Here is a 15,681-nt window from a genome sequence, read left to right on the forward strand (position 1 = left end):
CGAAACTTAACAGAAAAATGAAAGTTCCTGAATTTCAAAAACAGGAACAACATATTTGTCAATTTTCTATCCAGTCTCAAATTTATATCGCTGCCTTTTTTGTGGAACACTCTGGGAACGAGACTGATTGTGGCAGTAAAGTAGGTGCAGGTCAGAGGGGAAAGGTCATCACAAGGTGACGCGGAAGGTCTGTGGTCGAAACTTCCAGAGCTGCTGCTACAGTTTCAAATTTTGGGGCTTAAAAGTTGCGCATTTGGTTCAAAGGTGGGTTTGAACAATGCTTACAATATTCTAGATGTTGTTGAGACCATATAATAGAATGTAGGGAGACTGTAGCCAAGATTTTTGTTCCAAGTGTGGATATCATGTTACCTTGCGACACGACCATGATTTTTGCTGTCGTGTGACCTTGTGATGCAGGATCGACAGGTCGGTCTAAGGTCAGGATCAAGTTCAGGGTGAGACTGGCTAAAATCAGACTCTTTGTCAACAGCTGTGACTAAAACGGTCCGCCACCAAGGGCGGACAACTGACGCGTGGAGGCCACGTGACGTCACTGATGGGCTCACTATTACCCAGTAGTATTAGGTACCGTGAATAATGAAAATTATGCTAGCAGTGGTTTTAATTTCGCAGTGACCAATCCACCGCAAAAAATTTCATGAAATATGCGTTTTCAATGTATTACAATTTTTCTCCAAATGCGGACGATATCTGCTTTGCCCTTCTGGTAGTTCAAGAGCAAAATTCCTCACTAAAAGACTGTGAAAATGAACTAACACTACAGTAATATATATTATACTATGCTGCTGTCTGCATGTCAAATAATCAAGGGCATCTTAGGCATTGTATGAAAGGGGCAGTTGGACGTCACGACTCACGATGTTCAATTCTCAAGATTCTAAACTAAGTAGAATAATATCTGAGAAAATTACATAAAATATGGTAACAGCCAGTACACAACATTACCAATAATGTGTTAATGAAGTTCATACATCCAGGTTAATAATATCAAAGCAATCTTTAATTCTTCCACTGCAGTTGTCTAAGATGGCCAGTCTTGGATCTGCCCTGCGTCTTGTCGCCGCCCGCGGTCTTGTGGCCAGCAGAAGTCTTACGGCCGGACAAGGACGTCTGCTGCACACTGCCAGGAGAAAACTTGCTGGTAAGTCTACATGCGCACACACGCACATCCATGCACAAATATACAAGCACACACACACACACGTGCACACATATACATACACACTCACACAAATGCATGCAGACACACGCACATGTACATACTCAAAATAACACGCATACATATGAACATACAAACACACACATACCAACACACACACACACACATATGCACACATACAGAGATGAACACACACACAATGCATACACACACAAGTGTATACAGACACATGCATACTTTGCTAGCACACACACATGGGCATACACACACACACACACACATATACAATCATTAACAATGTGTCCTCCCAAATGAAGTTGCATCAGTATTGGTGCACGTAGCTGTGAAGGTCTGGCAGAGACGTATTTCCTTAGCTGTCAGGGTTTGCATGTTACTTATTTATGTTCTAAGTTCCTGTGTTGTGCTTTCAGGTGACGCCTCCAGTGCCCGCCAGGCCGTGGCAGACCAGGCACACATCGGCTCCATCCGAGACAAAGTCAAGGCCACGTGACAGCCTGGCATGACGCTTATCATTGGGCAATCAACATCGTGTTCATCGGGGCAGGTCATCACCTTTTGTAAGGGTCACACGTCAATCAAGTGTTTTTACCCTTCCTGAAAATTAATTCCCCCAGCATTTATAATGGAACATTCTATTATTTACTACTAAATGCCAAGTCAAGTCATGTTTATTGTACTCTTATGAGGAGCGGGGCTGTAATTTTTCCGACTACTACTATATCTACGCGACTCAACCTCTGCTTGGAGAGTAGTTTATTGCACAATGATAGCAACTGGTACAATGTATGGCAAGTAACATGATATTATCAACAAGCTACAAACCATCCACTACAGTATACTACAGTATACTAATGTCTGAGGTTTCATTGGTTTATCAGGTGGCTGCTGCCAGTCAGTTAGAACCAGCACCAACCGGGGGCCATGGGCATGGGGAGGAGGCAGAGGAGGAGGAGGAGTAAGTCACTGCACAGAGGAGAGGGAAGGAGTGGACTCAATCCACAAAGGGGAGGAGTAGTGGAGTCACTGCACCAAAGGAATGGGAGGAGGGGGATTAATAGAGTCTACAGAAACTAGAGATACAAAAAGTTTGCACTTACAGATTATCTAGGTGAAATGAATTTGGATGTGATTTTGCAAGGATTAGGATGGCAAATTTGTGATAGATGTTTCTGTGTGGATGTTATTGACTATGCTGTGTCATCTGATTATACTTAAGATGCTTGATAGAGATATGAACTTGCCAGTTTTCTTTCATTAGTTCAGCTTGAATGAGTGGCTTCAGTGCGAATGGCACTGAAGCCACTGTGCGATCTACTCCATCATATCTAAATGCTGTAAAACCATTAACACACATACACAATGCCAAGGCTGCACACAGATGTGTTTTATATAACACAATATACTGTAACAGTTATGCAGGAATTCCAACAGGCAGTAATGAAGAATCAAACGATGACAGATACCACAAGTTGTATGTACTTCTGCTACCCTCAGTCCCCCTATGAATTAAATATTGTATAACTACAAAAGTGACAAGGTCTCTTTATTTCTCACATTGTTGCACTAATGTATGTGTGTTACATGTTGTAATACATGTTCATCACCGTCAACCTGAGTCTGCAAAAGAAACAAACCAGACACAATGAATGGCATACATGTAGCTACGCAGTAGCCTGTGTTTTACACAATCTCTGGCAACTGTAACGCTGGCTGCTAGGAGCACGATTTCATCAGGCTAAGCTAGGCAGTAGATAAAATTTCTTACAGCCAATATGTAATATTGTGGATGTCTTAGAACAATGATCTATAACCTTACATTATAATATGCTGAAGAGAATTTTGATCAAAATAGTCATTAGTGGCTGCTGCTAGTTTGAATAATGACATTGTAATCGGAACTAGCTATTTGCATCGCTTTTGAAAGAAATTGTGTAGACTTACAGAACAGAGTAACAGTTACAGTTTGCGGGTAAAGTTGCGAGGCCGAACCATCATTTTGGTGGCCTTCAGTGAGTAGTAGTAACCTTTCCAGTGGTACCAATAAACACCCCACCCTGTGTCAGCACCATGATAGTCCTCTGGCTGGAAGTACGGACCGTTGATACCAGAGTAAGTACAGCCGTAATACCACCAGCCGCCCGAACGTGCCTGGGCACAGTGGGCAGAGCTAAACCCATCATTGTCCCTATTATTATCTCTGGCACTGAATTTCCTACCATTACTGTAGTCCATAGAGTCCCCAGCATCCCCACTGTACCCCCCAACGTGCAGTGTATAACCTGTACTCTCATCCCCAATGCTGAATGTATCATATTTAGCGTAAGTAAAGTTGCCTTCCCAGTCTCTTAACTCCACATACAGTTCATAGCTATTCTGGGATGTCAAGTTGTGTATCTTGTCCAGTCCAAGCCAGTGTTCCCCTTCGATCCTCCCAAACCCATTTTTGTAGTCTGCCCAGAACCTATCAAAGTTAAGGGTCCCGTTGAACCTCCTCTGTATGACAGTCCAGCCCCCACCATCTGTAGTCATGTCACAGAAGACGTCAAAGTGGTCAGTGTTAGACTCAGGTTTGATGGGGAAGACTCCATCCTGTACTGCACTGGTCCAGTAGAGTAGAGGGAAGAGGGCTGCACAGTCGTGGAAATACGCAGCACCAAGCGGCATATCATTCCGATGGCTCTCAACCTCGAGTTGGGGAGTCTCGTACACATTTCCATTTGACTGCTGGTTTATACTTTCATCTGAGAAAATAGAAATATATATGTACAATGATTTGTAAGTGTGTAACTGCAGAGAAACAGTTGAATTTACTACAGAAAAAAATGTTTCCGTTTAAATTAATGCTCTTTTTTTATACCACATTTTTTCAATCGGATGTACATAAAACAGTTGAAAAGTAATGTTTCAACTAACCCATCGCCCATGACATGTGATTTGCATAAAACCAATACAGGATAATAATTGATGGGTGCGAAGTACATTTTAAGTAACAACGAAAACAATAAAAATAAGTGCAGTAGCAATGGAATATGAATAAAAAAGGTGTCTTCATACAACGAATATTCAATCCCATTGGCATGTTCTTGTAGAAAAATCAACTTAGGATTGTACGAGTTCCTTATTGTAGATGTATGTGTACAGTTAATAACGTTACAGGATGCACAGTCGTACCTTGAACTTGTACTTGCAGGGAAGGTACTACAGAATATGTGAGACTGGTCAGGAACAAAGTACCGGTCAACAGGTAGAGAGATAGGCTGATCTGGAATGAGAGAGGTTTAAGTAAGCTACTTTTATGTAACAGGGTAGGGTAGGGTAAAAATTGTAGTTTCTTAGAGTCGAGAAATGTCAACTATGTTCTTGATAAATGAGTGTGGAATAAGTCTATATAGCAGGAGAAATCCAGCCGTCCTAAAGCCCCGTTTACAAATCAAGAATTTAGCTCGGCCGAGGTGTCAGCGAGCTCTAAATTACGAGAAGGCATGAACTTGATGCATACGAACAAATGGCAAAGTTTCTTCGTCGGCATCAGGGTCATACCTCCTCGTAATTTAGAGCTCGGCCGAGCTAAAATCTTGATTTGTAAACGGGGCTTAACAACCTCTTAAAGGAATTTAGCATTTGTGTTTCTACCAACGTTAGACGAAGACTGCCAGTTTTTTTTTAATGAAATAATTGCTGTACAAACCTACCTTAGTCATGTTGGCCTCCGCAATGAAGCGTGTCTTCTTTAGTCGAGAATCAGTGTTAGTGGTTTTCTGTTATTAAGACCCAGACTGCTGGCTTTATATAGGTCTTTGTAAGGCTTGTCAGCACTAATCATAACAATATCAATATCAATGCTGGGGTGCATTTTTTGTGTGTCATAACAACATTTGTGCTTTTGACATGAGAATTATTCCGTTGTGTTGTCCTTTCCTCATTAGCTGAGCACATTTATCAAAATAGATTTCCCCCAAAGTCGTCTCTTTGTATAACCAAGTGTTCATTGCAGTTGGGCGACGAAAAATAAATTACCTTTGAATACTAGTATGCCACTGGTATGTTCAGTTATGTCTGGCGTCTTCAACGGTATATTATATAAATTGTGAAGTGCGTAGCCAACAGCAGACACAACACACGATCCTGGGTATTTCTGTTTCTATAATCAAATGGTCACTATAGTACATAGTTGGACAACAAAGACTTGTTTGTTTTTATTGCTGACTTAAACATGCCACCAATCTGTGCAGTAATGGAATGTTGTGTTCAAATATTATAAAGTGGCAGCAGGCAGAACCCAAACAAACATGACTACATACATGAGTTCCTATGACCATATTGCCGAGCCCGATTTACTACATTTCACCATCATTGTTCCACTGTATATAACCAAATGCGGGGCTGACAGGAGCTAAACAACGGCATCACTGTGTGCTCTTCGACAGATCTGCTCAGTGTCACTGACGAAATATAGTGAATGCTAACTTAAACATCTCACCGTTTCCAAAATCATATCCAGTTGCTGCTGAATCATTATCTACAGTATGTATTTAGCAATTCTCCTTTAAAACTCACTGATTAACAGCAACGTCTAAAAATTACAAATAACATTCTTCACATCCACAGGAGCAAGGTGTAAGACATGGCGTAGACATCACTTGTCTTCTATGGGGGGATCAAAGCCGAGTTCTTCCATTAGTTCGGCCCTCTTTTCAGTTTTCCGGTGTCTACGAATAGTGACCACGCTTATGATCACCGAGCCCGCAAAAGCTAGCGCCCCGCCTACAAGTTTAATCGTACTTGGAATCTTAGACAGAAAGAAATAGTCCAGGGCGATGGTGATGGGAACGGTGATGACTTTGATGGCAGTGGACACGCCCGCATCCTCCAACCGAATGCCACAGTACCACGTCACTATCGCCAGAGTGTAGGTCACGTTAACGCCGATGAGGTACCCCACAGTTTGCACAGACATGTTCCACACGGGGTTCTCGAAAGCGTAGGTCAGTGCGGGTAGGTAGAGACATCCCGATGCCGAGATGCCGAGCAGGAGGACAAGCATGTGAAACTCTTTCATGTCAATTAGAATCTTGTCGAGCAAGGTTAGAGGTGCTCCTACGGCCGCCGCCAACGTTGGCAGAAGAAATGTCAAAACGTTCGACCTGACGGGTTTTCTTCCAAATATCAGACAATATCCGATAACAGCGACACCGACGAAGTTCAGGAATATGCCGAAGCAATCCAACAGCCCGAGAACTTCTCCAAGGAAATAAAAACCGAGGATGGCTGTTAGAACTGTCTTCGTTCCTTTACGTATGGTGTGAGCGATCCCTGGATCTGCGAAGGTTAGCGCTATGAACGCGAGTGCGTATTCCAAGTTATGAGACGCAGTGACGAGAAGGAAAAGTCCGATCTGTTTGTAACCTGTTAGCCCCGTCACTGTAGGCCTGACAATTGGCCAAGCTGCAGCGACCATGATCAAAAGAGAAAGTCGGTTGAGAAACAGAATCTGAAGTCCTGGAATCCCTTCATTACCAGAGAGGGTGACAAACTCGTTGGACAGACTCTCAAAGGTTGCAGAAGCTAACAGAAACATCACACCTACCCACGCTGTACTGCCTTTCATGTTGGGACTCTCCATCGGTCACTTTGCCAGTCTATGTCTAAGTTGCTATGATGAACGCACTAGAAAAGAGAGGAAGAAGAACTGGTCGTATACTAGTATATTAAAACATATTACATAATATTGTTTGCTGAAAGTATTTTCTTTCACTTAAAAGGCCAAGATCCACCAGCCGCTTTAAAAGGTTATGAGCTACATGAAAATGACTGAAGCAAAATATCATCTCCCTACTACCTCTAGTCTGTCACATTATCCACGATCTTCGGGCGAAAATCGATCATCGGGACGACGATTCTGTGGCAATCGCCCGAGCCTCGCTTATAATAGAATAACTTTATTGCACAACAATTGTACAAAGTACAAAGTATGGCTTATATGTGACAGGGACGGTTTTCGGGTGAAAAATACGCGCAACCTTCTGTCGATCTAAAATATGGCCGATCTTCCATCGATACGCCCGAAGATCGTAGATAATGTGACAGGGGTGTAACAAATATGATAAGCAGGGGGTAGTCACATAGCTGCTCGGGAACATTCCCTATCGCAGGCAGACCGGAACGCGAGTGATCCGCTCACTTCAGACTGGCCCCTGGGCTACTCTTTTCACCATACGTAAAATGACCCACATTCTAAATTTAGATTATACTTATAGTATGTGGGTCATTTAAAGTGTACGTGGCTCAATACAGTACAGACAAACCCGGTCGGGCAATCACCTAGCTATAGAGCTTCCACTTGTTGTCAGACGACGCATCGAAACAGCCCTGTCCATTTTCACCCAAAACACGTTTCTCTTGTCTAGTTTTCAACCAACCAACTTGTCTGGAGAAACCTCCTGTTCTCATCAGCAACAATTTTTGCTCAGCCCACTACAAGATGCTGGGGACCGGGTAACCTTAGTCGGCAGGCTAGGAGGAAGTTAATTGTATACATGACGGACTGCCTGGAACATACCGTATATGGTCCGCCAGGCGTGGCTAAGCTTATCTTCAGGGAGCGCGGTGACTGACAACCTGTGTCCTCCAGGGTCACCCCTACTACTTTCGGGGTCACCCCTATTACTTTAAGGTCACCTCCACACACACGTGTTTGCCTTCAGTACTGTAGCTCAAGTCTGGAAAATATTTCCCCAAATGGCGAACTTTCCCTTTGGTGAGGACTATTTGGGAGACAAGGATCTCGGCAGGATTTTGAGGAGACACAAGAAAAAGCCACCGAAACTGTATTCGGTGGCAAATGTTGTCTCCGAGGAGGACAGAGGAGGCAAAGTTTGGGTAGGTTTCACTGTCTATGTTGCTTACTGATTGTTCAAAGTATTTTTGAATACAAGAATCTCTAAAATAACTTGAACATACAAACCTTGTGTACAATGGAAGTATTCATAGTGGTATATTCTTAATTGGAATTAACTTGATTGGGCACAATGTGAGTGGTGTCACGTGATCTATCCAGACTCGTGTGCATGAAGTTGGTATGTGATATTCTATGCCATCACCACTTACCTTATAATATATAAATGACAGGCAGACAACATGTATCCCTAAAATGCATATTTCATGTTGTAATCTTTTTAAAGAGGGTGACACAAAATATGAGGTCATGTCAAATTCTACAGTCAGAAGGGACTTTCAATTTCACTATACATTTCCTTCAATTTACAGGTAAAGGTAAAGTGGGCAGGGAGCTGGCCTGGGCAGCAGTACTCCTGGGTCCCCCTCGAGGAGAACCCAGAGTTGGAGGCCTACCTGTATCACTACAGGGAGGCCACTGCTCTGGGTAGGGGGGTGATTCAGGAGGAAGTGCCCCTTCAGGTCCAGTACCTGAAGACGGCCATTCTCTCTGCCCTAGGAAAGGGCAGTCATAGGGCTGGCCAGTACACCACCAAGGCCAGCCTCACCATCCCCTTCCCGTGTGACGAGTTTGACAAGGTAAACACACTGCTTTCCATCATTGATCATTGATATTGCTGAATATTATTCATCATAACCTAATAAAACAGTTACAGCATTACAATCCTCATAAAATTGCATCTTCCTTATTTCAGCACTTTCGTCCTCTGAAGATCTATGGGTGGAAGCCGGGCCCCTCAGGACAGAAAGAGGAGTTCACCTGCTACCCAAAAGAGCTCGTCCCGATGCTTGGCAGAGGATGGCATCAGAAGCCACTGAAGTCATCCTCTGCCATCAAGGTGACAGAAGTGAGTGTCACCTGGGGCTACAGACCTGTGGTCAAGTATGACCACTCTGAATGCCCCAGGTGCACACACAAGGGTGCAGAGGGACATCGCCCTTCCCAGTGCTGTCCAAAGGTACACTTGACTGTTTACCCCAGAAACAAACATACAATGCTAGAAGAAAGCATAGTTGTAATGATACATCACAATATACCCATTGAAAAGCTATTCTTTTCTTGCACAATTATTGTATTCCAATTCCTAATATCAATACACATCAAACTAATTTACAAGTCAATTTACTGATACATTTTCTTCACATATATGTACAGGAGACACAGCATCTAGATCAAGGATGGCTCTCCTTCACTCTGAGAAGAGAACTTGTGAACACCATCCACCCAAAAAGGTACCAGTTGTGTATCTATTAGTCACCTTACACTTTACAAGAGGAAAGATCACTGGGATATAATTGAATACTAACAAAACAGTGACAATACATGTATACATAATGCTCTTTCAAATTTACAATATAAACAATATGAAGAAAGTTAAAAACTTTGACAATTGGTATATAGCATAACATTATGCGTCATCATCATCATCTTCTTCGAAGATTTCCTCATCCTCATCTTCCTCCTCACCCTGCGGTACAAATTCTTCCTCCTCTTCTTCCTCCTCCTCTTCTTCCTCCTCTCCTTCCTCCTCTCCGTCCTCCTCTCCCGTCTCATCTCCTTCCTCCTCTCCTTCCTCATCTCCTTCCTCATCTCCTTCCTCATCTTCATCCTCACCCTGCGGTACAAAAACCTCTTCCTCTCCTTGCTGCTCTTCTGTCAAAAGAATGAAAAAAATCTTTGACTTTGTATAAATTATCAGAATTTGTATACATTATCGGAATCTCACTTGTAATTTCTTATTGAAATTTACAGCACACAGGCCATATGTCAGTAGATAGGTAAAGTAGATGGGATTGATGGCATAGAAGTAAACTGAAACTAGAAGGCTGATACATGTTGCAGCTGCTATATGACAATTGTATGATGTTAGGTAGGCAGTTTCAGCCAGTCTCATTTGTAATTGTATATTATATCTGACAAACCTTGCATGGTGGCTCTCCTTTGTGCCGCATTCGGCCCCATGTTCGCCTTCTTTCGGTCCAGCTCGTGGACCACCGCATACAGATCTCGATTTTCATATTCCATGACCTGTACAAATTCAGATTGAGACATATTATGATGTGTGTTTGTCATCATCATCAGTGTGTGTTTTTTCTGTTTCATGTCCAGAGGAAGGTGATGACAGAAAAGCCAAAGTAGACATCAGCATACCTGGACTGTCCATTTGGAGCCTCGGCCACTTCTCTGGCTGCCATGATGGAATCGGCGGTTTTGTGTATGATTTTTCTAGGACAGAAATAGCATTCTTAGTAAATAACCTTAGTGTACCTTAACAGGAACTTTTATACATAGTAAGGCATATCTTTTTCAAACGTTCTGGCAATGCTATATACTAGTATATAGTATAGCACTTACTTTTATGTAATACATGTATGCAACAAGATACATGTGCATCTCACTTCAATGTAATACATTATGCATACCTGTTCTACACTTTCGCAGGATAAGTCATTGATGAAGTGGTACTTTTCCAGGAACTGGGGCACATGATACACCATGGCATGTATGTATGGAGTGACATGCTGAAAACAATGGAAACAAAGAAATTAAAGACAGTAAGAAACAGTGTTGACAACATTGTTTTAATATTCATAGATCAACTTTTCCTAACCACCTGTTAGCAGTAGGACTAACCTCATCATATGTCACTCTCCTGAAGAATGTGCCCCAGTCCCTTGCCTTCTGTTTGAATACTGTGTGGGTCAGGTGGCCAGCTGCACCTGGGGCAGCCTTCATGGCAACTGCCAGCTCCTCAAAATCCTGTAAAGGCAAATATATGGATTAGGGATAGCAATGTAGATATGCACAATGTCAGATTCCATGTTGTATCACTATCATCATAGATATGAATATGAATCAACAACTTACCTTCCAAAGCTGGATGATGTTATCCACAATCAGGATTTTTCTTCATCATCATCATCATCCTCAGGTAGTGGAAGCTGTCAAAAAATGCAATTGGATGTACATGTAGTCTACAAATCATGATGTCTGTTCATGAAGTACTGGGCAATGACATATTAACAGATGTAAAAATCAGCTGTTTTGTTTAAACAAAATCAATAATCACAGTTTTTAGATACCTGGTCACTGTCCAGGGCATCTGTAAGTAGTCTGACCAGGTCAGCCTTCTTCGATTTGCTGGGTATCTCCACACCGTGCTTCTGAAGCTCAGTCCTCAGCTTAGCCACATTCAGGCTGGCGACTGATATCCCATTAGCGCTCCACCTATCAGTGAGGACCGCGTGAAGGTTCAGCTTGTGGAACACACGCTCTAGTTGTTTTGCTGTAAAAGGTAATGATTGTTAGCCCAGTTTTTTTTGTGTTTGTACATGATTAAGTACTTAAGTGAGAAAGTTGTAGAATGTTTGAAAACATGCAGTACATCATTCTTACCATTCAGCTGTGTCCATGTTTTTATGGAGCCCTTTCCGTCGTCTCCTGTCCCCTCCACCAATCTGAAGGGGACACCGGTCTCCTTCATTGCGGCCGCCAACTCCTTTGTTCGTCTTTGATTTATGGCCCACACAACTACCTGTTTACAGATAGATCAAAATAATGACTTCAATAAAAGTACTTGTTTAAAGGATAGATCAAAATAAGTTGAGCATTCTACAAATGAAAGGACTTGGGTACATAGTAAAACTGTGTAGAAAACAACATGAATATACTAAATCAATTACCTGGTTGAAGAGCTTCCCTCTGATTCTCATGCCCTGAAACATACAGAAGTCACATATGTTATATACGCTGGACAAAGCAAATATTGGGGATTAATTTTGATGTTGAAAAAAAAAGACACAATTCTTTACTGGAGACATACCATGTGCAGCACATCAGGGATGATCGCATCAAATTTGAAGTCGACCAGGGGAGTCAGGATGTGTCCTTTGTGCTCCCTCTGGCCGATCAAGCAAGTGTGGTCCCCCACTTTCCTTTGTATGTCCCAGTTTAGTACTGCATGTAAAGAAAACAATTTTGAATTTGTGGTAATTCAATGCTTCATTGCTTCACGATATCACCCTAATATGAAAGTTTAACAAAATAACAAGTACAGTAGTTAATTGTGTGCACGTATTACAGCATAGTGTTTTCAGTCCATATCCTGTGTCTCAGTATAAAAATCATGAATTTGTCTAGTACATGTAATAGCTATAAGGCTCTGCATATGGCACAGTGACATTGATATCTTGTATGCTCCTTTACTAAACTAACTGCTAAGATATAAGCATAGCTACATGTACTTACTGTCAAAGTTACATATCTGGTCCTTCGTACAATGGCACCATAGGCAGAAGGAGTTACTGTTGGCTTGGTTCAAGCCAAGTAGAATGGCCAGAAACTTCCAGTCTGCCGTGAGGTACCTATGTTTAATGGTTCAAAGAAAACAAATAATGTTGAATAGAGTAGATTTAACATTGTCTTATACTGAAGGCTGGAAATTGAATCAAGATTTTACCTGTGCTAGCAAAGATTTGATAGAGTGTACATGTAGCTTTATTATGTCTGTTGAATCTGTGAGATACATCTATAAACAATCATTATGCATACTTTGCACTGTCATCTTTGTTTTGTACACTAAGCTCCTTTGGAAATCAATATGACCCAGTCATTTCTTAAGATGAACAAATAAAGACATGTACATACCATTGCACTTTGACTGTCTTGCTTCCAATGATTAGACCATTCTCCCTGATGTCCTTGATTTCCTGGTACACTGTGGCTGCAGTCTGTTTCTGCACCTCATGGTCCTCTCCTCCTGATGATCAAGAAGTAGAAACATGTTAACTTACATTCCTTGTTGTCTGTATAAAACCGGTAAGGCTGGCATGATTAAAAACAAAACAGTGTACATATGTCTTATAGAATGTTACACAAAAAAACACAAAAACAAAATGCTTAATGTATGTCACAGATTTATGTAACTGTTACAAAACTCACCTTCATAAACAAAAATGGAGGCCTCTTCATTGATGGTATGGTGCAGCCGGGTACTCGGCGTGTCTTCGTTGATGGTGTTGCGGTTTGGCACAATCCGCAGAGTACCCATCACTGCACCGATTCTGTTGTTCCTTGTTACTTGCCTTCCATCCCCAGAAAATCTTACCGAAATCTGGTCACTGACAGTTCCACCGTACTTTGGATGTTTGAGGAGTTCTTTCAGCAGCTCCCTCACTGGACGCCTGGCCATGTTGTTATTGGCCTACAGTGTATATAGTACAAGAGAATTTTTTTTTAAATCGTGAGTCATAGTGCAGATTTCTTTACAGCAACACCAACATTGAAACATTCACAGGAAAATGCTGCAGTAAGTACCAAGATTAGCCATCTTACCTCTGTGATGATGTCAATTGTTTTGTTCTGGCGAACCCTCTCCTCAATCACTCTGTACAATGGTGGCACATTGGCTTGATCCATCATCCGGATCTCATGGTAGCCCTCATCGGAGATGGTGAACTTGTCCTTCACTCTTAGCCACTTTTGCACCTCCCTGGTCTTGTCACTGTCCTGGGAGGGCTGAGGTGAAGAAGGCTCCCTCTCTTCCCATTTGATGATGTGCGGTTTGTTGTGGCCTTCCAGGAACAGTTCAACCTGTATCATAGAAGTTACAAAATTTATTTTTTTCATTGGTTATGACAAATTTATCTCCAATTACTCCCAGATTTGTATGCTATAAATGATAACTTACCATCCATATCCATGGCCAGGTGAAATCAAATATGTAACATATATTACTAGTATATTAGTTCCAATTCTTTATGTTTGTTGCATAATAAACCAGTCAGTTAAACGGAATAATAGAGTATATGATGATGATAGATAATGCAAACAAGAAAAATACGAACAATTCTGTCAAAATTCCTTACCCTTGCTTTTTTCACGTCTGTGTGAAAGTTGCGGAAGGTATGATTCAGCCTAGCCTTGTACGCTTGTTTCCTCTTCTTGTTCCCACTTGCGGTTAACTGACTGGATGGTTTTGTTGATCCCATCTTCTTAAAGCTAGATCTCTTCTGCCTGACCTCCTTCTTGGACTTCACCCTCTGTTCTAACTCGGCCACGCGTCTTTCCACTTCCGCAACCCTTTCATTGGCTCTGGCTGCCACACCTCTTTCTTCCCTTAACGCTCTCTCTGCTAACTGAACCTGTCTTCTACATTCCCGCAACTGTCTCTCAAGATTTCTTGCGCTCTCTTCAGCTTCTAGTCGCCTTTGTCTTTCCTCATTTAGCGCTGCTTGAGGAACATGCTGCGTTTGTTGAGCAACAGGAATGTACAGAACCTGCTGATACATCTGCTGCTGCTGCTGTTGTTGTTGTTGTTGTTGTTGTTGTGCCTGCTGTACCTCATGCTGCAGACCTGCGATCTTGAACTTGAAAAAGTTTGATGTGGAAAATGGATCTTGTCCTGGCCCTGGGTTTACTTCCACATCCCCAGCCATCAGCAGCAGGAGAACAAGAATGACGTAACTACAGTAGCACATTTTGGCCTCAAACCACGAAAAAGACAGGATAGGATTGGAAGGGAAGTCCTAATAATATGAGAGAGAGAGCTCGGGAGAGAGCTGCTCCTCTCAAGAAACCGTTGACTGAATGAGCCAAAATTGCGCGCGATCTACTATATCCCTCTACTCATGGGACATGGGTCTGTTGGGGTCACATAACTTGTCTATCATTCCCACCGAGAATGGAAAGGATACCCATGGTTTCAGTCTAGAAAATTACCGATATATGCTTTGTTTACGTCTAACTGGGGAGGGGGGCAAGTATGTTACGAGACAAAATGACACAATCAAAGGTATTTCACCACATTTTATCTTTATTAACTCAATTATTTGGGATACCACAGCTTGTAGTAAACTCATGCATACCTTTAGACATCTCAGTCATCAACGAACGACCAAACGTGCTCCAAAAACAGCTCACTGAATAGCAAAACATGAAGCAGGACACACTGTTGACCGCCGAAAAGAGGCACAAGACATCGTCACGGAAAAACTTGATAGTTCAGCCGCAATCTGTCCAATCAGGCAAAATAAGGTGTTGTACAAATCAGGACAAGATGGCCAAGCAACTGCAGTTCATTAGACGATATATTCATATGAGAGGAAGGAGATTCATCGAGTTAAAGTTGACCGATTTTCCCAGGATTTCCTATGGGTTTCGCCATTGCTAGCAAGCCAAAATACGCACCATATGGGGGTTTCGAGGTGTCCGTTATATATGGCGAGGCTCGACTGTTTCCGGGTCACACTGGCAGTAATACGGTAGTGGGCAATAGCATGATTTTAGCAACCTCAACCAGCGGTTTCCTGTTAGCCTGGTATCCAGCCGTAATATAGTTATATTACGGCTGGATACCAGGCTAGTTTCCTGTTGATATAGCCGTACGGTTACCCTCAAGTATGCTGTATACGTTCAGTCCCTGAACAAAGAGAGCAAGGAGCGGTTAATGAGGAGCGGTTACATCAATATATAACGTCCTTGGTTACATGAGGTAACAACCATCACTCCTTCCAAACCAAAG

The 15,681-nt window shown here is 42.2% G+C and overlaps 4 protein-coding genes and 1 long non-coding RNA gene across 7 annotated transcripts in view; 2 read left to right on the forward strand and 3 right to left on the reverse strand.

Moving 5' to 3' along the window:
- The first annotated feature begins 106 nt into the window (after positions 1–106).
- LOC118429916 lies at positions 107–1,717 on the forward strand. Its single transcript, XR_004832810.1, has 3 exons — positions 107–264; positions 1,042–1,165; positions 1,615–1,717. It is a non-coding gene; the product is annotated as an uncharacterized LOC118429916 (long non-coding RNA).
- Positions 1,718–3,158: 1,441 nt separating this feature from the next.
- Positions 3,159–4,905, reverse strand: LOC118430934 (microfibril-associated glycoprotein 4-like). The gene is made up of 3 exons (XM_035841962.1): positions 4,897–4,905; positions 4,376–4,466; positions 3,159–3,945 (listed from the first exon to the last, which is right to left on the reverse strand). Exons 1-3 carry the CDS (start codon positions 4,903–4,905, stop codon positions 3,161–3,163), a joined length of 885 nt encoding a protein of 294 aa, XP_035697855.1. The 3' UTR covers positions 3,159–3,160.
- A 407-nt stretch (positions 4,906–5,312) lies between these two features.
- LOC118429902 overlaps positions 5,313–15,681 on the reverse strand; it is a 17,349-nt gene continuing 6,980 nt past the window's right edge. The window contains exon 2 of the mRNA XM_035840529.1: positions 5,313–6,871. Coding sequence (XP_035696422.1) covers positions 5,841–6,827 — 987 coding nt within the window. The 5' untranslated portion in view covers positions 6,828–6,871 and the 3' untranslated portion in view covers positions 5,313–5,840. The remainder of the gene's footprint in view (positions 6,872–15,681) is intronic.
- Positions 7,678–10,386, forward strand: LOC118429907. Of its 3 annotated transcripts, XM_035840537.1 has the most exons (5): positions 7,678–8,083; positions 8,471–8,737; positions 8,854–9,117; positions 9,315–9,391; positions 10,269–10,386. In XM_035840537.1, exons 1-5 carry the CDS (start codon positions 7,943–7,945, stop codon positions 10,276–10,278), a joined length of 759 nt encoding a protein of 252 aa, XP_035696430.1. In that variant the 5' UTR covers positions 7,678–7,942; the 3' UTR covers positions 10,279–10,386. The 3 variants fall into 3 exon arrangements, with proteins under 3 accessions (XP_035696430.1, XP_035696429.1, XP_035696428.1); XM_035840536.1 differs by lacking the exon at positions 10,269–10,386 and having other exon boundaries at positions 9,315–9,562; XM_035840535.1 differs by lacking the exon at positions 10,269–10,386 and having other exon boundaries at positions 8,854–9,440.
- Positions 10,794–15,103, reverse strand: LOC118429893 (probable inactive protein kinase DDB_G0270444). The gene is made up of 11 exons (XM_035840519.1): positions 14,027–15,103; positions 13,494–13,751; positions 13,101–13,362; positions 12,807–12,918; positions 12,408–12,523; positions 11,983–12,116; positions 11,843–11,875; positions 11,556–11,694; positions 11,243–11,445; positions 11,028–11,101; positions 10,794–10,919 (listed from the first exon to the last, which is right to left on the reverse strand). The coding sequence occupies exons 1-10, from the start codon at positions 14,636–14,638 to the stop codon at positions 11,057–11,059; spliced, it is 1,914 nt and encodes a 637-aa protein (XP_035696412.1). The 5' UTR covers positions 14,639–15,103; the 3' UTR covers positions 10,794–10,919; positions 11,028–11,056.

The sequence above is a fragment of the Branchiostoma floridae genome, chromosome 14, assembly GCF_000003815.2.
Source record: "Branchiostoma floridae strain S238N-H82 chromosome 14, Bfl_VNyyK, whole genome shotgun sequence".
Classification (NCBI taxonomy): domain Eukaryota; kingdom Metazoa; phylum Chordata; class Leptocardii; order Amphioxiformes; family Branchiostomatidae; genus Branchiostoma; species Branchiostoma floridae.